The sequence below is a fragment of the Peromyscus californicus genome, unplaced genomic scaffold (assembly GCF_007827085.1).
Source record: "Peromyscus californicus insignis strain IS unplaced genomic scaffold, ASM782708v3 Scaffold_8__1_contigs__length_139910024, whole genome shotgun sequence".
NCBI lineage: Eukaryota > Metazoa > Chordata > Mammalia > Rodentia > Cricetidae > Peromyscus > Peromyscus californicus.
The window spans coordinates 70,430,309-70,452,605 of NW_026294606.1; the positions used below are offsets into that span (position 1 = coordinate 70,430,309).

The 22,297-nt window shown below is 39.3% G+C and overlaps 1 protein-coding gene across 21 annotated transcripts in view; it reads right to left on the bottom strand.

The window, feature by feature from the left end:
- Positions 1–22,297, bottom strand: part of Nebl (nebulette) — a 365,241-nt gene that overhangs the window by 29,232 nt on the left and 313,712 nt on the right. For 18 of the 21 annotated variants that reach the window (XM_052728294.1, XM_052728291.1, XM_052728293.1 and 15 more), the window contains 9 exons: positions 19,761–19,871; positions 19,512–19,622; positions 17,409–17,513; positions 15,157–15,249; positions 8,502–8,594; positions 6,739–6,831; positions 5,229–5,321; positions 4,001–4,105; positions 2,901–3,072 (listed from right to left, as the gene is read on the bottom strand). In XM_052728294.1, coding sequence (XP_052584254.1) covers positions 2,901–3,072; positions 4,001–4,105; positions 5,229–5,321; positions 6,739–6,831; positions 8,502–8,594; positions 15,157–15,249; positions 17,409–17,513; positions 19,512–19,622; positions 19,761–19,871 — 976 coding nt within the window. Of the gene's footprint in view, positions 1–2,900; positions 3,073–4,000; positions 4,106–5,228; positions 5,322–6,738; positions 6,832–8,501; positions 8,595–10,281; positions 10,285–12,226; positions 12,320–15,156; positions 15,250–17,408; positions 17,514–19,511; positions 19,623–19,760; positions 19,872–22,297 lie in introns of all 21 variants that reach the window. The other 3 variants (XM_052728303.1, XM_052728300.1, XM_052728302.1) reach the window with 3 other exon arrangements.

Here is a 22,297-nt window from a genome sequence, read left to right on the forward strand (position 1 = left end):
TTCATGGGAAATGACAGAAATGGTTTTGTTTAAAACTCTTCTCTCCCTGTAACAGGAAAAAACTCTGAAAATGTAGACAGTAGCAGGTTCAGTTTTCATTCCAAGACTGGGAACTATGGGAACAAATAAAGCCATATAGGACACATTTATCACCAATTCTGTAGAAAGGATTCCAACAGGGAACCATGAAAGATGGTGCACGGAGGCATGAGCAAATGTGGTTTCTGCCCTCAATGAACCATAAATTAGTTTACTTCTGTGTTTAGTTAGCACACTATGACCATAGCTTATTTCCGAAGTGTCCCCCAAAAGGTCTATGTATTGAAGACCCCTTCACTAGCCTGTGACATTATTCAAAGTTGTAGAAACTTTAAGAGGTGATCACTGGTGAGAGAAAGTTAGGTAACTGGGGACTTCCCTTTAAGAAGATCTTGGGAAAGCCCACCCAAGTCTTCATTGCTTCCCAGTGGCTGTTGTCCTCTGTCACACACTGCATTGCACTGTACTACCCTACCCTGCCCTGCCCTGCCCTGCACTGCCACAGATCCAAAGCAATAGAGACAAGCGACAATGGACTAAAACTTCAAGCTGTCAGCCAAATTAACACATTCCTCTTTTAAGTTGATTTCTCAAGTATTTTGTCACCATGACAGATACCTGACTAACAACATGGAGGGCGATGTGCCTTTCTTTTACTGTAGCTGCAGGCAAACTTCAAATTTAATAATTTCTGAATGTATCTGTTGTCACCATGGCTGGACCTAAGAGGGCTGTGCAGTGATAAACTACTGGGAAATAAGTGCCCAGTTATGGGAGAAATGAGGTGAGCTTAAAATAACATAATCAGTGAACTAAAGGCAAAGACTTTCTTATCACTTATACACTGTGGAGTATATGTCAAGCACTGTTCTCTGCTATGACCTGACTCATTTAAGCATCATCTCTACTAAACTTCTGTTATTATCATTCCATAGATAAGGAACCTGAGGCTCAGATGGATTGAGTAGGTCTGCCAAGTTCATCCAACTAGCAAGCAGCAGAGCCCCACAACACAAATAGGACCAGCACCAACCGTCTTGGTCCACATTGACGAGCAAATATATGAACTTGTATGCATGATGTAGACCCTGGCTCACTGGGAAGTTTACTGTTGGTTAAATGTATTTCATTTTATGATTTCATAAGCAAGCCTTCATGCACACTGCATGGAAGAAAGAAACTGACTCCTAGATTGCCCACTGAATAAATAATTTTTAGTTATAAATCTATATTAAAAAATAGTGATAACTGCTATTGAAAAATACTATAAATACTAACTCTTAAGAGCACTGTCTAGACAGTTTCGTCGTTTTTAGCAATGATTTCACTGTCATTCCTAGTCTCTGGTCTTTGTAAGACCCCAGGGTGAGATGAATCACACCACTCTGTCTTAGGAGTTATTAGCACAAATCAATGAAACTCTCTACTTCTGCATTACTTTTACTGAAAACATCATAATTTGTCCATCCATCTTACTATGACCCCTCTAAATAATCAGCCTTGGAAAATGAGTAAAGCTATCAATAGCCTACAAATAAGTCTGGAGTGTTTCTGCGGAAAACACTGTTTCCCTTTGGTAATGATCCAAGGCACTCAGGTGTCTCATGTCAGCACTCTGGCTTTAGACTAAAATGTTACTCTGTCAAATACATACTTCCCCACCCAACTCACCTCTCCATGCCCTTTCACTACTATGGCTCTCAAGCAGAGGCTCTTCCCTTTGAAGAGGAAAGTAATCTAACAGTGAGCTTACTGAGAAGTATATATGATGGCTGCCCAAACCTCTCTGACTGTGAGGGCTTGTATTGTCCATTTGACAGAATCTAAAGCCTCCATGGAGATAATCTCTGGGCACACTTGTGAGGAATTAGCTTGATTACATTAATTAAGGTGGGAAGGCACGTCCTAAATTCAGGTGGCACCATTCTATGAGTTGTGGCCCTGGAGTGTATGAAAGGGAGAGAGGGAGCTGAGCACAACTATTCATCACTCACTGCTTCTTAGCCGCAGATGCAACGTGACTGCCTGCCACAAGCTGCTCCCACCATAACTTCGAGGATAGACTGTGCCCTCGAACTGTGAGCCAAAACAAATCCTTCCTTAAGTTGTGTGTGTGTGTGTGTGTGTGTATGTGTGTGTGTGTGTCTGTGATCACAGCAATGGTAAAAGTAACTACACAGTGAGCAACACAGCAAATATAAAAATCCAGAGGCTGAGTGCATCACAGGAAACAAGACTCAGAATTTTGATCTTTACTGAGGACTTGATGATTTTCCTTTCCAGCCTGCTTATACTTCAGTCTGATTTCTGCTGATATCTCAAGCCACATTCCCTAGGATTTCCCTGAACTGAATGTAAGAAAAAGAAACAATAAAGAGAGGGCCCCTCTCTAAATAATTGGGCTTTCTGGTGCCCCTCAAATATCCTAGTTCAGAAGCACTATTCAAAAATACAAATGATTCACGTTCCAGAATATCATCAGATTCTCTGTTTAATGACCAAAGAGCATAAAGGAGAAATGACTATGCTGTTTCCCATGTGCATGATGTCTAGAGTGGAATACTTTCACCAAGCAAGGACACAAGCTAAAGAAAGCAGAATGTTCAACCATTAGAACCACTCCTCTCTGGGACGATGCTGTTTAACAAGGTGATATTAAACAGAACTTTGAAGAATAGAAAATACTGGCAATGCTATTTTCTGAATTCCCTGGATCCCTGTCAGCATGGTACCAAAGCGTTCTACCTGTGATCTAGTTGGAATTTATATCAAACCCGGGAAATCAGTTGAATACAGAAGCTAGTTCTAGAGCAGGCGCAGTCTTTTGACCATTTATACTCATGAGAAGACCACACGCTTACCAACGATGATCCCAGGTCTCCGATCCATCTCCACAACATGAGGCTGAACACCTTTATAGGCAGCATCACTCACAACCTGGGTGTTCTTCCTCGCCCTCTCCATCACAGGGTCGTCCACAACAGGAGTGAAGCCTCTCCCCTTTGTCTTCTCGAAATCTTCATGATACTTGACCTGAAAAAGAAAAAGGATTATTAATTCAAACTGAAATTCCTGACTGTCTCACACAACTTTTACAGAATGAGAGATCACATAAAGTGCATCTGCGTTATTACATGTAATAAACATAACATAGTATGATATGTTTTGCCCAAATCTTCCAAAAACAATGTCAGAAATGAAGCACCAATAATTTCATATTTCTAGACACTAAAAATAGCATCTCCTTTAAATGATATATAAACCTATATATTAGTAAGGTATAAAAGACAAGTGCTTTAAAACATTAGTTACTTCTTAAAACACATAATTTGACGACGAATTGATTTCCTCTCACCTGCAATATGCAATAATGATAAGTTATTTGAGCATAATTCTTCAAGATGACAATGCTATTTAAAATTAGATTAAGAGAGTTATATATATTATATAAAATTTTCATATATAATTATGAAAATTGTGTATATTATAAAACATACATTCTTTTCATGTTCTGAAATTCAAAGAGGACAATAATTGTAACATTTTGAAATTATACTAGCTTAAACTAAACACTTTAAATGGGAAGCTTTATGGTAAAAAAATTGACATGAAATTGATTTTGAAATACTCAAAAATATTCTTTATAATATGCAAATATGCCAAAATATGTCTTATAATTAAGTAAAAAACAAAGTCTAGGTAGCTGTCATTCACAAATGTACTTATAGTAATCAAGTTAGAAATAAAAACACACCAAAAATCATTGAGGGAAAATTATTTTATTAGAATAAATATTTTCATTACATTTCAGTGTAATTATAATGCCTTGCCCCAAGGGCTCATTCACATTCCCATGCTTTGTTAGTTGTCCAGATTAATGTGAACTAATGCCACTCAAACACAGGTCTTGCCATTCCTTAGTATGTTTTAGTCATGAAGACAATGATCTGTTGCCTCCTACCATGGAAACATGGTTTTGCGCTTCTTTAACATGTCTCAAAGCAGGTGTATCTAAGATCAGACATGGTCTACCTTTCATTTGTTTGTGGTCTTGTGTGTATTTCACCTGCAAAAGAAACAGCAGACATCCATATAACTGGAAAACTATAATCTTAAAAACTGCATAACATTTTAAAGCTTTTCAAATGGATGAGTCAAGGGCAACCTACTCAAAATTACTTCCCAGGTATCTTTTCTTTCAGTGGATTACATTCTGTCCCAGAATAGTCACTTAAAATTACACTCTTGATGATTTCCCTTAAAAGTATTGTATGAAAGACTTAAGTCTGTCAGCAAGAAACAAATGTGTGGCTAACCGTCAGTAATAACCACCAGTGGACCCGCTTAGCACATTTAAACAGGGCAAATAAAACATGAAATAGAGCCTGATCATGGTTTCTGTTGCTAAGCAATTTTCTTTTCTCAGAGTGCTGAGGGAAGCACATGAAACTCTTCTGGCTTCCTTGATGTTTTCCCTGCTTAGAGAATGAGGAACAACCAGGAACAGATCTGTGTTTTCTTCTGAGCAGCTACAGCTTAAAGACTATTGATGCTGAATATGCCCAATCTCTCTAGACAGAAATGCTATGGGAGAATTGTCAATTATGAATCCCATATGTTGACCCCCCAGGCATGGAGAACCACCAGGTGTGCTGTGAACAGGGCTTGATACTCATATCTGTGGGTATTTCATGGATTCCTGCTATGGAGCCCTGGAGCCCTGGAATTTACTAAAGCGATGCATACTTACCATGGACCATTTTCCTGAGTGACTGATATAAGAAATGCACTAAACTTGTTATCTTCTGAATTCTTATTTTGAATTACTTATTTTTGAATTTGTTTTTATAGAAAGCATTTAATAACTCATGTTCATTGAAGTACGTAAGTAAAATGACAATTATTTTTAACTTATACATCAAAGACTTGGTCGATTTCAAAGATACTGGCTATAATAACATGAGTAATGGCTTAAATAAACTATAGATGTAACCATCAGTCACATCTGGGAATATTAATGAGGGATCGCACGATACTGCAGATATATATAGTGAGAGTTTTTGGAATTCATCTGCAGTAGTATATGTGTTTATTGGAAATATATTTTATTCATAAGACAATAAACAATACAAGTAAATTGTAAAGGATACATCCTTTGCGATGGTTCAAAATTAATGAAAACCACTTGCCGAGCTAATATTTTCTTGATTCCTCTTCACTCTTTCCATTTCAGGAGTGACGCTGAGAGCTGTAGCCCTTCCCAGTTGACCTTTATAATAAACCTACCATTTCAGAGAAGGAAAATAGAAGATTGTGAATCAGTTCAACCAAAAAAGAATCACGTCATATTTAATTTTAAAGGGCTAGCCAAGGACTGGAACTCATTAAAACAAAGGTGAAAGGGAGGCGACGGAGAAGGGGGCTTAAAATGCTTTCATCTTCAAGCATCTATTTCATTTTGGCATAGCAGTGTACCTCTTCTCAATCACTGTGGATAGGCTCAAATATATCACCAGTAAGCCTGAAGTGAGCCTTTAATCACAGATGGGTATGAGAAGAAATGCTTTGTGGATATTACAAGTCTTGTTTGAATAGAATGGTATTGCATAGCTGTGTTTTCTCAAAAATTAACTACAACAGAGCCTTGAAAGGATGTATTTTCCAGGTGACCATGGCAAACCATGTAAAGACATCATGCTTCCCTCTATTCCCTTCCTCCTTTTCACTAACCACATCCCTTCTTTAGAATAATACAGTCACATTAAGTATGAGTGGGAAGAAATGAATCTACTCTTCCAAAAGATAGCTCTTAGGAAAAGAATCAAATGACAATCTACCTTTGACTCATAAATTGGTCAAATGGCTTTATGAGTTTGAGGCATAAAGATTTCTTTGAAGATTAATAGATTTCTGAACTTCCTCTTCCAAGGAGCCCACTCTGTATGTTAATGACTTCCTAAAAGGATACTCTCAGTGAACTGTGAGTGGGTTATATAAACAGAGGGATCTAGAGTAGTCCACCAGTCTGAGTAAAAACACTGTCTTGGGTCAAGTGCCTATTAACTGGTCCATTTCACACAATATATCCAGTCAACCACACATACTTCACCATTTTCCCCCAGAAACACAGTAATAATCATCATGAGTGAGAAAAATGGTCAAGAGGGGCCTGACAAACAAGAATTCAGGCAGGTAGGAAACAGAGCAAACTAGACTGCAGGACCAAGATGCCAGAAACTACCCCAGCCTTTGGTTGGGAACCAGAGAAATCACCAGCATAAAAGTAAGTTGAGGAGACTATGCCACAAATTACAGGACAGTCATCATAATCCAGCACTGCAAACTCTGCAGCACCCACCACCCTGACCCCGCCCTCTGAAGAAGCTGTTAGTCAAGGGAGACTATCAACTCAGATAGGAAATCTCTCTAATATAGTGGTTCTCAGCCTTTCTAATGCTGTTGCCCTTTAATACAGTTTCTCATGCTATGGTGACCCCCAAACATAAAATTATTTCATTGGTACTTCATAGCTATAGTTTTGCTATTGTTATGAATCATAACGTGAATATCTGATATGTGACCCCTATGGGGATCACGACCCACAGGTTGAGAACCTCTGCTGTAATATGATTCCTTCATCTGCATATTGACACATTTGATATCATTAAATACAAATGATAAATACTGAGATGTTCACACATTGCTGATATTCTTCTGGTTTTCTTTCACTCTCTTCAACTCTGGTAGATCTGGAATGGAAGTTGCCTGTTTTAGCTCTTCTTTATATTTGACCTATAGAGGATAGATAAGACTTTTATTAGGCAGTATAAAGGGCTCCAAATGATGAGCACAGGAGCTCAGGCTCAAATCCACTCTTGCTTTTACCACAGTAGCTTCCTGTTGACTGAACTCAACTGATGAAGTGTTGATTCTGCTGCCTAAAAGGGGATCTCCAATAAGCAGCCTATTTCATGTCAAAGCTAACTACAGACTCTACAAAGAACAGAAATGGAAATAGGGAACACCCTTAAAAAGAAAGACAAGAAAGATGCCATGACAATACAAGACTGAAGGCCCCTGGGCAGGCTGGGAAAGCGCTTCAGTCTGCTTGTGGCCCCCAAGCTTCCACCATTAAAAGTCCCTGACTTCTTCCTCCACCTTCAGAGGTATTAAAGATAAACTATATTGACCTTGATTTTCTTCCTCCACCTGAGAGAACTTACTCTTACGTTTTCAAGTTTTTCAAAATGCCAGTTTTGCAAGAAAGAGGTTATTTTCGCTATTGAGGAAAGTTCTCAAAAAGGGTTGATAAAAGGTAAAAGGTAACTACTTATGTGTAGATGTATCCAACCTTCTTATTAAATAAAAAACACAGAACCAATGCAAAGAAGAAAGCCAAGAGGTCAGAGCTAAGAGCTAAAACCTTACCCTTCCTCCTGCGGTGGTCCTACCTCTCCGAACCAGAGCTACCCCTGTGTTAAAGTCTTTATATAGAGTTCCTGTCCTGCCTTCTCATTGGTTGTAAACCCAACCACATGACCGCCTCCTCACAGCCTGTCTGTATAGGCCTCCAGGTTTTCCATGATTGGTATTAAGATTAAAGGCATGTGTATCCAATAATGGCTGTATCCCTGAACACACAGAGACTTACCCAGCTCTGCCTACCAAGTGCTGGAATTACAAGCGTACGCTACCACTGCCCTGCTTTCCTATGGCTTGCTAATAGCTCTGACCCCCGGGCAACTTTATTTATTAACATACAAATAACATTTTAATACAAATAAAATATCACCATACTTATGGTTACTATAAAGAGATTTCTAAATTTCAGGAGACCTGAGTTCAAGTTCCAGCTCTGTCTTTACTTGCCATGGATCCTTGGCATGGTCTCTGACTCCTCAAAATTCAGTTTTCCACATCCACCAGTCAAAGAAATGAATAATGCTGAGCTCAGATGTTCAGATATAGTATTAAAAGAGGGGCTAGCACAGAGCAGAGGTCCCTCTCAGTTGTTAACTAGGACTGCTTTATTAAAACAGATTATTAAATGACTGGCTGATGTCTTCCATTTCATTTATAAGGTGCCTTGCCTTGGCAATGCACAATGTAGTGCCCATCAAGACAATCTTCTCTTGTCCTAGCTCTAATACTGCTTTCCCCTCTGATACATAAACCTCTCTACTTCCCAGCTTCTTACTGAGGTGCAGTTTCAGAGATTTAGCAGTAAGCTAAAAGGCTCTTGTGGATCCTTGTGTCCCAGTGACCAGGACAAAGCCTGGGTCCTTCATGAAGACCTCTTGAGTAAGTAAGCACGATGCAAACTTCCTGACTCACATAAGAGACATACTTCATGCCCTTCAAGGTGTGAATGTGTGAAAGCTTACCCAAAGGCACAGAGCACGTTTTTAAAAAGAAAACTACATCATGTTAGATAAAATATAAAAGAAAACAGAATGACTTGCCGCACTCAGCTGCTCTTGGTTCCTCCTCACCCTCTCTATTTCTGGAGTCATGGTTACTGGAGTGGCCTTATAGTTCTGCTCTTTATACTGGAGCTGGGGAACAAAGCATAAGACAGTTCGGAATCTTGGGAAATAAATGTGTACCACTGGAACACATTAAAGGAAATGTCACATGAAACAGATTATTAATATTTTATCTTTTCCTCCATGATACCATTTTAAATTATTTTTAAAAAATTTTCATATAGTGTATTTTGATCATATTCTTCCCTTCTGCTAATGCAAATATTCCCCACCTCCCTACCTACCCAACTTCATGTCATTTTCCCTTAAAAAAAAAGAAACAGACAAAAAAAGCAAAAAAGCAATAAAACTAAAAATACCAAAACAAAATAAAACAAATGCACACAAAAAATGAACAAACAAAAAACATGGAATCTGTCATGTTGGTCAGCTACTTGTGGTCATGGAGTCTGGCCTACAGTGTGTTTGATATTCCATTAGACAAAGCTGATTTTCTTTTTCTCAGCAAGAATCAATTGGAAATAGCTTCTCGGATAGTAGTAGGACTTTGTGTCCACTTCTTCCAGATGTCATCTTCTTGAGACCCTAGTCCCCAAAATTTTCCTTGTCAAATGTTCTAAATTATTCCTTTCATTGCTAATCTTTACACTATATAATTTATTGATGACTTCCTGATTTTGATCTCATCAGTAATAAGGAATTGTCCCTTCTGTGAGTTCACTGATTCTTAACATTAAAGCAATGTTTACCAAATTACCATCTTTTAAAATGATTTATAATCAGCAACATTTAATAATAAGTCATGTTAAATGTACAATAGACTCTTGCCATCACTGGAAGCATTGAGAACAAAGGTCACAAAAGTCCAATGCATGCACTTCAGTGACATACTGCCTCTACCAACCTTCCTCTCATGCTGTGGGATGTTCTGTATGTCAAATGTGTTGCTAATTAGTCAATAAATAAATCACTGATTGACCAGTGGCTAGGCAGGAAGTATAGGCGGGACAAGGAGGAGAATAAAGTTGAGAAGTGGAAGGCTGAGTCAGAGAGACACTGTCAGCCGCCACAATGACAAACAGCATGTGAAGATGCCGGTAAGCCACGAGCCATTTGGCAAGGTATAGATTAATGGAAATGGATTAATTTAAGCTGTAAGAAAAGTTAGCAAGAAGCCTGCCACGGCCATACAGTTTGTAACCAATATAAGTCTCTGTGTTTACTTGGTCGGATCTGAGCGGCTGTGGGACTGGCAGGTGACAGAGATTTGCCCTGACTGTGGGCCAGGCAGGAAAACTCTAGCTACACTCTCAGGAACCTCAGTTGCCCTCCTTACCAAGTTCTAATGTTAGAAGGCCTGACATCTGACCTAACAATACAGAAGATGCCCTAACATACTTCATAGGGATCTTCTTTCTTAGCTGAGGGCAGAAAAGGGAGATGACTTCACTATCCACAGTCAACTATCCCAACAATTCCACAACATCTCACGAAATAAAGGAGCATCAAACATGGAGCAAAGGGATGGTATATCTGCTGAGAGTTTCTGACAGCTGAGGTAAAGCTGGAAGAGGAAATTCTTTTGTAAGGAGCTATACAGTAACAGTCAATGCATTTTCAGAGTTTAAATTCAGCCTTAGGGCCTTCCACAGACCTTGCTATTGAAATGCATGCTCTTATGAATGAATATGAAAATGAAAAAAATTTTGAGAAGCCTGGAAAATAAATGGAAGTGGTTGGATTTCTTAAGATGTACCCTCTCCCTAAGAAGTGACATTCTTTGAACTGTTGCATGTAAGAGTTTGGGCAAGTTCTCAGGGTGGGAATGATAGAGTTACAATGAGAAATGTTTCATGTAATCTTTATTGGTAGAAATATCATTCGTGATAGAGCTTGAACTAAAGATTTGTGGAGCTGCTTTGCTGATAGGGAGAAACTACAATTGTGAGTGAATGGAAACCCAGACATCAATTCAGTGGGAGACGCTTGTCCTGATTCTCCTATTCATCAACTTGACATGTGCTTTAAAGGCAATATCTCTTTAATACTCTAATCTCTGCTTTAGAAGAAGGGAAATTTTATAGGTGAAAATCTATGAAGAGTATATAATAAATGAAGTCCACAGCTGGAATCAAACCTATCAGTACTCTAGGGTCCATGTTCCTCTCCACCACTTCAGTGTTAACTAATCATCCTGGATTCTGCTACTGGCATGCATGACATACCATGTAAATTCTATGACATTTATGCCATTATACACTTAGTTTTCAAATGAAGTTAAGAGAGCATTGTGATGGAATATTAGTTGAAGAAGTGTTACATTTGTTTATACTGTGGAACATTAGTTTAATGATGTAAAGATGTGTTGCATTCTTTTATGCTCTATTTGTGTAACTCTGTGAAGCTGTGTTACTTTGCCTGCCTAAGCACCTGATTGGTCTCATAAAGAGCTGAATGGCTGATAGTTAGGCATGAGAGAGCAGATAGGTGGGGCTGACATACAGGGAGAATAAATAGAAGAGGAAGAGAGAAGATCAAGGAGTGAGAGGAAGAGAAAGACAGGACACCAGGGGCCAGCCACCCAGCTACACAGCAAACCATGGAGTAAGAAGCAAAGAAAGGTGTATAGAATAGAGAAAGATAAAAGCCCAGAAACAAAAGTTAGATGGGATAATTTAAGAAAAGCTGGCTAGAAATAAGCCAAGCTAAGGCCAAGCATTCATAAAAAAGAATAAGATTCTGTGTATTTATTTGGGAGCTGGGTGACAGGCCCCCAAGGAGTCAAAAGAATAAAAACAACCAACTACAGAGTACTGTTCCTATCATAAATAGAAGACTAACAACACATTTTTGGAAGACGGAGAAGGAGGAGGAGAAGAAGTAGTAGTAGTTGAGTAAAAAAACTTAATCACCAAATCAAAGTCTGAGCAACACTCGGGCTGTTAACATATCCTTAAATGATCTATGAGCCACACTGTAGTGATTCTCCATACTACAGTCTTAGGCTTGGCATTGCGGCTCCCATCCCACCATCACCTCCTGCCACCCTCCATCCCACGTCCTCATCACTTCAGTCCCCTCCCCCGTGAATAGGCTTGGGTCCTGAAAATACTAGTTTTCCCTCGCAAGAAGACCCTGCCTCACAAAAGCCACCTGAAATCATTCTTGAATCTCTAAGGCAAGACTCCAGTTTTGTTCCTTCTCCAAGACTGTCCCTCTCCCCCTGTGACATACTCTGCATTTCCAGAACACTTTGCAAGAAGTACTATTGCTTATGGTTAAAAAAGACAATGCTTGTCAGATATTCAAAAAAATTAGTAACTAGTCAACAAATACAAATCACTGTGACAGTATGTAAGACAATGCATAATAGTAATTTATGCACTGTTCCTCTTGAGACCTTGAGACTACCCAAAGACCCTTGTAGTCTTGTCTCACTTGCTGAATTCCCCTCAGAGCACAAACAGAGCAGACTTTCAGTAAAAAAAAAAAAAAAAAAAAAAAAAAAAAAAAAAAAAAAAGCCCAAAAAGCACATAATGGAGGACACGAAGCAGTATGGAATGTTATCTCCACTTCCAAGGAATGACCCCACATAGTGGCATTCATTGTCGTGAGATTTCAACTGTACAGGTGCTGTGCTCCCAATCATGTATGGTATTTCAATAACAGAGAAAAAAAACACTTAAGGAAATACGATCACATTGCTGATGTTCTTCTGGTTTTCTTTAGCTCTCTTCAGCTCGGGCGGATCTGAAATGGCTGCTGCATGCTTATTTCCTCCTTTGTATTTCACCTGGGTAATTTATTTTAAGATATGGTTAATTTATTCTACCCAAAGCTTAAAATAGTGGAGAACTCTTCTATTGTCACTGCTGTATAATTGAATTTTTGTTCCAATATTATGTTCTTTTCAGTAAGAAACAGTTTCTTATATTTTCTCATGCTTTCTGGGTTCTTTATCCTGAAGTGCCAATAAATTCACATCTATCCATCACTATAGGTATCCTTTGGTTAATATAAATGAACATTGCTTATGACCAAAAGCTTTATAATTAAGCATATATACAAAATGTATTGGAAATTATCTTAACATAATGATTTATTATTTTCTAAGGAGCAGTTTTATTTATTAATGTGTTAATTAGAATTTAGCCTGTATTTAAAGGCAAAAATCAAATTGAATTAGCCTCAGAGTCTTGCAGATATTGATGTCTTACTGAGAGCACACAGGTAATGGACTAGAACAAGAAAAAAGGGAATGTGGCTACTGTAAAAGAGAAAGGGAAGAGGCTCCTGTGTCTTCACATCCTCTGCCAGCTAGCAGCAGCATCCTGGGGACCTGGGAAACCTTTACACGTGGAGAGTAACTGGTCCAGCTGGGGGTTGCAGACTAGAATTGTAGGCACCCTGGTTCTGGTTTCCTGGTCAGGCACCAGGATGTAAGTCACACTCCCCTGCCATGCAATAGCCCACAGTCAAGTGTGTCCCACTGTGATGGACTGTAGTCCCTCAAACCATAGGCCAACATGGTCTTTCCTCCTTTAGGTGGTTTCTTGTCAGGTGTTTGGTTACACCATGGAAAGAAGTCACTAACCCACCCTGCATCCTGACATTCATTCCATCCACGAATTTCCCCTTCAGGTAGATCTATTTGGAGGAAAATAAATTGGAAAAATGATCATACATGGGGCAAGAAAACAAACTAGCAAGGTCTTCCATTCCAGGTGGCATTTTATAACTAAAATTCACAGAACACTAGACTCTCGGCAAAGAGAACCTACCTATGTAAGAATGGGAAATGCACACTGAAATTTAGCAAATTTAGCAAAGATTTAAATCTACAACAAATAGGTTTTAGCAATCCCTCAGTAATGCTTAAAGCTGAAATCTAGGCTATCATAGAGCACTAGTCCCTCCAAGTCTCAGATACCATCTGTCTTAGTATCTGTGAATTTAACATGAGTAAAGAGGCCAGTCTCAACTCAGACCCAAAATAGTTAAATGGAAAGTTCACTGAGACAGGTTTCCTCTAAATGAAATTCAAAAACAGATCTTAGCACAGAGAGCTAATAGCAAAAAGGCTTGTCCTCAGAGGTGGAAAATGTCGGGATGTTTAAAGGTTAGCCAATCACCTCCTGGTTTGACAGATCGGGCTAATCTTGAAAGGCCAAGTTTCCATTTGAATATTAAGTAGGGGGTCATGGCCCAACCTCAGAGACACAGAACTCCTCTGCATTTATTGTTTGCTAGAAAGGACTGGGGGAGAAAAGACAACATACTGTACTGTTTTGTGTGATTTTCTTAGGGTGAAAAGCCCAACACAATTAAAAATGAACATTTTTGCTTTTAAAGACTCAACGAAAATAACACAGTCATTTCCCTGTAGGGGAATGACTGGACACCACACACACTATACAACATTTGTAACTGATGGCATTGCTGGGTGCATTTCAAACATTGTCATTGCAAAGTGAAGGAATGTAACATTTTACACATCCTTCCCAAACTAACTTCTCTGCCAGACTCAAGTGGCACCTGATTCAGATTCCCATTAAACAGAACAAATGTCATTCACTCTAATCCAGGCCTTGGTCTCCAGGTCCTCTCTCAAGACGCTATCCTCAAGACAGAGCTTCCTTCATGGCACAAAGATTCGACTGCACAATTTTATAATTTTGCATTAAAGTACACATCACCTTGTCCCTCCTGGAATTCCTTTTCCAAAAGAAACACCACTTGGTCACATGCTCAGGACACCACCTAACTCTGAGTTAGCCCCAATACATGTCATGAAAACATCTCTAGCTGGATGACTTAAAGGAATGTTCTGGAAGGTTGTGTCCCTGAGACTAGAAGTAAAGAGACGGATCAGGGAACGAACGTTAAGGAAAGAATCATTTTCACACCCACGGCAAGAAACTAAATCTATGAAATGCACACAGATGAACCCCTCCTCCTGGAAGGACAGGAATTATCTGTTGCTCATGCCAAGCAGGAAATGGGAAAAAATTTCTCCTGTAGCATTAAACACTGATCCTGCGATTCCCCAGAATCGAAAGCACCATAGGGTAAGATCTCTTTATAATTTATACTCAACTGAGGTGTTTTCCTTGGCTGAGGAAGTAGAGGGGAAATAAGGCCAGAAAATAGAAATATGGGCACAGAGCTGTGTTTGGGAAAGGCTCAGAAATGTGATTGACACAGGACGAAATGAGTCAGTGCTACATTAAAAAACAAATCTGTACCACTTCAGCTACCAAATAAACATACTAAGCCCTTTGTTCATTTCATTGGGGTACAATTCCTTTGCTCCAAGAGGTGGGAAAATATTCAAGGTATCCTTTCCCTGTCTAAAATTCTGTTCCAAAAGATGAAATGTAATCCTAGATTTTATTAAAATGGCCCATGTCTTCTTTGCTCTGCTCTAAATGAAATGAAATGGAGCCTCAGGATGGAGGGGAACAAGGCTGTAGTTTTCATTCTGGAAGTCAGACCTTTGATGGCTGATGACATCACCTTTCAGGAAAGCGAAGAATAAAAGATAAAAAGCAACCTACTGGGAAAAGAACTAAACACAGGCATGCAGCCCTTGTTTCTGGGAAAGGATAATTAGTGCTGTGGAGAACTTACTGAACTGATATTGTGCTGGGTTTTCTTCACTCGTTCAATCTCTGGAGTGTTCCTTAGGGCTGTGCCAGCTCCCACTCCTTCTTTGTAAGATACCTTCGTAGTGGGGAAAGGAAAATAAGAACTATAAGGTTATTGGAATTCAAGTCCTAGATCTGCCTGTTACGAAGCAAGACAATTTCTCAGGTTTTACAGTAGTGTGAATACTGGTTTTATTTATGGTAGCAATATTACATGAATCAAGGAAACAGTCCATTGTGATAATAAATGCCGACTTTGGTTTCTGATCTCATAACCTCTTAGCCCAGTTAATATTTGTTCTAACGAATGATGAGTACCTTAGCTAGGGGCAGGTTATTTGCCCTAAGAATATAAATTGGTAATCCATAGTTTCTTGCTTCAAATATAAACATATGGCAGGTCAGCCAAGGCTACACAGAGAAACCCTGTCTCCAAAGACCAATATAGATAGATAGATAGATAGATAGATAGATAGATAGATAGATAGATAGATACAGAGATTTTATAGATATAGATATATGGCATATGTGTATCTGAGAAAAATCAAACCATGTGTTAGAGAAATTCACTCAGTAGTTAGCATTTAGCCCCGAACAAGGGAGGTTTCACAGCACTGCTAATCTTCCAAATACAAAAGTCCCTCATGGTCTCCAAAGAAAATATTCTATCACCAGTATCAGCCTCGACTCTTGTATTTTCCTCACCTCCCCTTTGTTGAGTTGAAAATCTCTCCACTCATGACACCTACCCCTTCCAAACACAAAGCAAAACAAAACCAAAAGTTCTCCACAGAAAAACAGTGGCCCTTGAAAGTCACATGCGGACAGAAAGATCCCCATTACCAGCACTGGCTAATCCAATGGGCACCAAGGGGTCTGGAAGAGTGATGTAAGACCTGAACTGAAAGAGATGAAAACCAGGAATATCACGGGAGTCAGGAGCAGCCACTTCTCCGACCCTTCTAGTGGGAACTGCCCATCCCTTGGCACAGCCTGGCCCTTCTGAAGGAGATCCCAGACTTACCAGACAGTCTCCCTGACCAGAGAGTGAGAGTCAGGCAATTAATTAGGAAACGGAGAGTATTCCAGAGGTTCTCAAACTTAATGGCATTTGCCCTTTTGATTAGACATGTACTTAAGTACTAAAAGACTGAGCCAATTCTACATTATTGTATTTGACTGTATTTGATATTGTATTTGATAATTCCATCACAAAATTCAAGTTTATACATTTATCTATTAACAGAGGCCTACTTTCTTAACTGTACACAGGCAACTCAAAATAAAAGCAGGAAGTTTGTGAATCGTTTCTAAACTAGGAAGTCTCTAGGTATGTTGTTTACACAAATTCAGTGAAAATCTGGAGGAAAGTCCCTTAATATGTTTTCTTTCATCTTCACAGTAAAATTAGTGTGGAAGATAACACTTTTACCCAGCTAAAAATCCAGTTAACACCTGTCATTTGTGCCCAACACAAAATTTGGATATGGAATTCCAAAAAATTGGGATTTGTGAGAATAATTTTTTTTATTTTGAAGAAATAAATTCATCTGAGAAAAAAAATCAGATAGTGAGGGAAAAGACATTGTTATAAAATATAACATTTTAGAAGTGGAGGGGGTGTCGTTGGGATATATCTCAGTAGCAGCACATTTATCTAACATGAACAAGGTCCTGGATATAATCCCCAGAACTACAAGAGTAAACAAGCATACAATTAATTTTAACTGTAAAAGAAATACAAATTGGGTATCCATGGGGCTGGAGGCCCCGATGTTGAGAGCACTGGCTCCTCTTCCAGAGGTCCTGAGTTCAACTCCCAGCAACCACATAGTGGCTCACAGCCATCTATCATGGGACCTGGTGCCCTCTTCTGGCACACAGGCAGAACACTGTATACATAATGAATAAATAAATCTTTTTCTTTAAAAAAAAAAAAAAGTAGGCATCCCTAACCAAAATATCTGAAATTTGAACTTTCTGGCAGCCAACAAGTGGAAAGCTCCACACCTGGCTCCTGTGATGTGTTTCAGTCACAGCCCAAGTGCACCAAAAATAACACATGGAATTATCTCAGGCTATGCATATAAAGGGTATACGAAGCACAAATGACTTTTATGTTTAGACCTACATCTTATCCCCACTATAACTTATCATACACATGCAAACATTCCAAAATCCAAACAAAACCTGAAATTCGTCTAGCCCCAAACTCTTCATCCAGCAGCTACTCACATTGCTAATGTTCTGCTGCGTCATCTTGATTCTCTGAATTTCGGGAGTGTCTGCCACAGCGGAGTAGTTAGAAAGCATTTTCTCAGCTTCATCTTTATACTTTTTCTAAAAATACAAAATTATTATAAATTGAAATCTCTATGTGGAGGGAGGAGGGGATATGGTACCACATCCAGCTTTATCCTACCACATGACTATAATTTACAACTTAAGATTCAAAGTAGCTGCTGCCACAACCACTAAAATAAAGGTTGTGAGTACACCATCTGTCACAGCAACCCCACTGCCATGCAGGCTATCATACTCACCCCCAGACCATTCAGAAACCTCAGAGAGATTGACTTCTACATCTTTCCTAAACTTGGGACCTCTTCTTCTATGTGCGAGCGAACTCAGTCTCTGCCCCAGTACCTCCAGCACTCCTGCGGTGGCCCCACTTTCTACATCTACCTTGTTACAAGCTTTGTTTATTGCCTTTGATAAAGGTCTGTGGCAAAGGAAAACATGCTACGACTTTTGCAGTTAAAGTTATTAAACATCTCAAGTTCCTCTCCAGTAAATGAGCTACTGTACGCTCCTTTAATAAAACCTGGGTTTATCCTTCCTATGAGAACACATAATGTTATGATGTAATTGACATTGTTTCAATACCCAACACACATTCATCCATTCAATCAATCCCACAAACAGATATCACTGTCAACTGGGGAAACCAAGGCACCAGCTAGTAAGCATGGGAAGTGAGACTCAACTCAGGCACTCTGGTTAGTGTGGGTAACCAAATGGCACAGAGCCACTTGCTAAGCAACGTGTTGAAAGGCAGCTGTCACTGCATCCTTCCTCACTGGCTCATGCGTCCATTTGCCTGTTTCATGTACTTGCCTAAGACTTGCACTCAATTCATGTGGATACAGCCAGTGTCTCCAAGTTCATTGCCTTCGTGCAGCATGAGTCACAAGGGACGGAACACCGTGACTTTAGGACTATTCCAACTGCTGCACAGTCCCGGGTGACTGAGGAGCAGACAGGTGCTCCCCCATTTCTGCTCCACCATCTTGACACCCCCACCTTGAACCAACCAATTTTGACACTTAGTGGTTTGCTTTATTCAGAATTTGAGCAAAGGTGTCCAATTTGGGCCAAAACTAATTTCATCATAAATTCCATTAGTCAAATCTAACTCGCTGCTTCCAGAACAATTTCATGCTTTTCATTCTCCTTTATTACTTTTTCCACTGAGATGTACTTTTCAGGTAAATTTTATAGCAAAGATATGATTAAATAATGCATTTTAAATCCAAATCAGGTTTTATAAGCAACTTGTTCTATGAATATTTTTTTGAGATGTTATCTTTCTCAGGATATGTCTTTCCTTTCCCATTATCACTCACTGGGTTCCTCTTCTCCCTTTCCAGCAGTTCCTGCCTCTACACATAGACTTTTTCCAGTCTCCACCCGTGTGTGTGTGTGTGTGTGTGTGTGTGTGTGTGTGTGTGTGTGTGTGTGTGTGTGTGTGTGTTTAAATCCAGGTTCTTCATATGAGAGATGTAACATTCATCCTTCTAAGAATATTACTGCCCTTATTCACGACCAACTTTTTAAGTTTTTGAAGAATATGTGACAGATATATTTGGCAAATAAGTTTTACTAAGAAAACTTGGTCTTCTCCTAATTTTTAGCTAACATTAATTATCAGTACAATATAATTTTTACTACTTTGTTTTATTGAAGGCTGTTTAAAATATTAGTCATTGTGAAATGGAAATAAAAGATTTTTAGAATTACGTTTCTGTTGTATGAACAAAGAATATTCAAGGCAAGCACATAATATAGTTAAAAATAAAAATAAGGTCAAAACATTCTTGGCTTCAAAGAAGGGGGATCATGTGGGACTTTGGCACTTTATAATGGCTCCTAAGTTAGCTCTGTAGCCACTGTCCTTCTAGTTACTAATGTTAGTCAAGTTTGATAGGGAGGGTCTTAATAAAAATGCTCTAAGTTTGAAGGCAATGTCTCCAGGAAGGTGTCAATCAAAAAGACTCAGGAAGCACACTGTGATGGGATTAGTATACATTACTGTAAGTATCTTCATCCTCTACCAACCTGGCTGTAGATTTCAGATGCCCTCTTGGCTCGAAGCATATCTGGGATATCCATATTCACCTGCATTCCTTTTCCCTTAATTTCATTCTCTAAGTCTTTCCGATATTGCTTCTGGAAGAACAGAAAATAATCTCAGTTCTTTGCTTAACTTTCCAGGACCATATTGCTATTTATGTGTTTTAACAGAAAAGTGACATTCACCCTCCTCCAGGACCTTCATTTGAGACTTTGTGTTCACACCTTCCTTACCTGGCTGGCTATCTCGGATGCCCTCTTAGCTCTCCGAACATCTAGAGTGTCTGCAGTGACCTGCATTCCTTTTCCTTTAATATCTGTCTCCAGATCTCTTTTATAATCTTTCTGTAGAAAATAAAATGCACAGTACTCTGCAATCATTTCAAAATGGTGCTGAAAAAAAACATGATGTCATTTTGACATCAGGACTATATGTTCCGGAATTGGGTTAGACCTGTTCTTTTACTTCTATATACCAAGATAGAAGTAGGATGTGCAGTAACATATTCATACATAACCAGGAGGCTTTGTCTACTAAGCTGAATTAAGGAAAAGTACAGAACTAGATTGGGAAAACTTATATTCCAATGATAAACTTGAAAATTTACTGGTGACTATATAATTTGGTTGATAACTATCAATAAAGTAACTATAAAATTATTGCTGTTCTCGATGGTTGCAACTTATTATACTTCCATTCTAAATCACTGGGTTTATGTAATATTTGCCCAAGTCTCTGGACCCTATGGAACTTAAATAAATCATTCTACCCCGTCTTTGGTTCTATGTGGTTAGTTCAGGGATGAGTGCACTTCCTTTACCATGAAGTATATCAGAAGAGCCTTTCTTTTTCTTCCTGGTTATGAATGACAACAGATTCACCCTGTCTGAGAACTGAGTCACGAAGGGAAACTGAACCCTATCATCCTTAAGCAATGCAAAACCTTTCAAAATGACCAGACACATTCTGTAAAAGGTATCACTAGGCAACTTCATCATTGTTTGAACAAAACACCTCCAAATCTGGAAGGCTTGAAACAGCATATAACAGCTTCATTCCAAGAGAGCAAACCCAAACACACAAGTGTCCTGAGAGCCCCTGACTGAGTCCAGTTTGCTGATGTCTCATTGGCTATAGAGAGTCCACAGAAACGGTACAAGCTTGACTACTGGAGGATACTGGCCCAACAATATATCACATTGACACTATTTTTAAACTCCACTTTAGATATTAAAAATCAATCGCAAAATCCCAAACTTTAATTGCAAAGGATTTGAGAGCCTGTCAATTTGGCAAGATGGAACATGAATAACTAAGATTATATACAAATGAGCCACTAAGAGTACAACGATAACAGCATCTCAGTATCTCCAAAATCTCCTTGGGCCATGGGGAACACAGCTGACTCCCCTAAGACTATTTTCTCTTCAGTTGTCACTAACTAAATTCACACTATTATCCTAACACATATAAAAAAAAAACAGAAAAATCTAGTGTACAAAAATGAGTGATTAAAATCAATCTACTAAAAAAGGGGGGCTCATATGTCTCAGAAGCCTGCTACTAGGCAGAAGGTTAAATTCATAGTTTCTACTTATTCTGTAGTCCTTGCTCCAGAGGGATGCTTTCAGTTGGCTCCAACAGCCATTCTAATGATAATAATTTCATAAGCTGCTTTTTCTAGCCCTGAATCCCACCCCCATTGTAATACACTCTAGTCTGCTAAATTGAACTAATACTGGATGCAGCCTCTAAATAAGAATAAGAAAAATTCATAAAAGTATGGCTGTTGTGATGAAAAAATGCACATTAAGAGAACAAGAACTGGCAAGGCAGTGGTGTTGCATGCCTTTAATCCCAGCACTCAGGAGGCAGAGCCAGGCAGGTCTTTGTGAGTTCGAGGCCAGCCTGGTCTACAGAGCGAGATCCAGAACAGGCACCAAAACCACACAGAGAAATCCTGTCTCGAAAAAACCAGAGAGAGAGAGAGAGAGAGAGAGAGAGAGAGAACACTGAGGCAGAATCTGGGCTAAGAATTCACTACAACTGTTGAAATCATGCTGTACCCTACTCTAAGCCACTCCATATCATATAATACTGGCTTTTTGGGCTCTGCCCTGCCTTCATATTCCATAATAGAAGTCTCTGACTAAGTTTTGACTGTGGCCCCCTGGTGGACCCCAAAACACACCATCTATCAGACATCACTCCTCTAGCACACACTGATTAATGGCTCATTCCTGAGGCTAAAAAGGGAGCCAGCCTACAAGTTTATTAGGAAGAATTTAAATTGGAGGCACATGTGTGTGCTAAAATTATACCAGGGAAACTCAAGAATTTATGGGGCACACCACATTGAGCAAAAGTGTAATGCTCTCACCTGGCCTTCATAAATGACAGATAACTAACACAATGGTGGAATGGCCCCAGAAAGCCTATAATTTCCTACCTGATGTGTGCCGATGATGGAAGATCGAGGACTCCCTGACCTGGCTCAGTCCCCCACTGTTTGACACAGCTACCCAACTGCTTACTCATCATCCTGTTCATACCTTCTCGATCTGTACCTGACCAGGTCTGTTCCGTGAAGCCCATCTGTTCCTTGCTCCTGACCCATTTTCCACTCGGGACCCAGTTTTGTCTTTACACTTCTGGTTTCTGCAGCTTTGCTCTCACATCTGGTTTCAACTCCACCAGCAGCTCCTTCTCCACGCTGATCTAGTTCATTTTTTATCTACACAGACATTTTTTAGGCCACTTCTAAAACCTC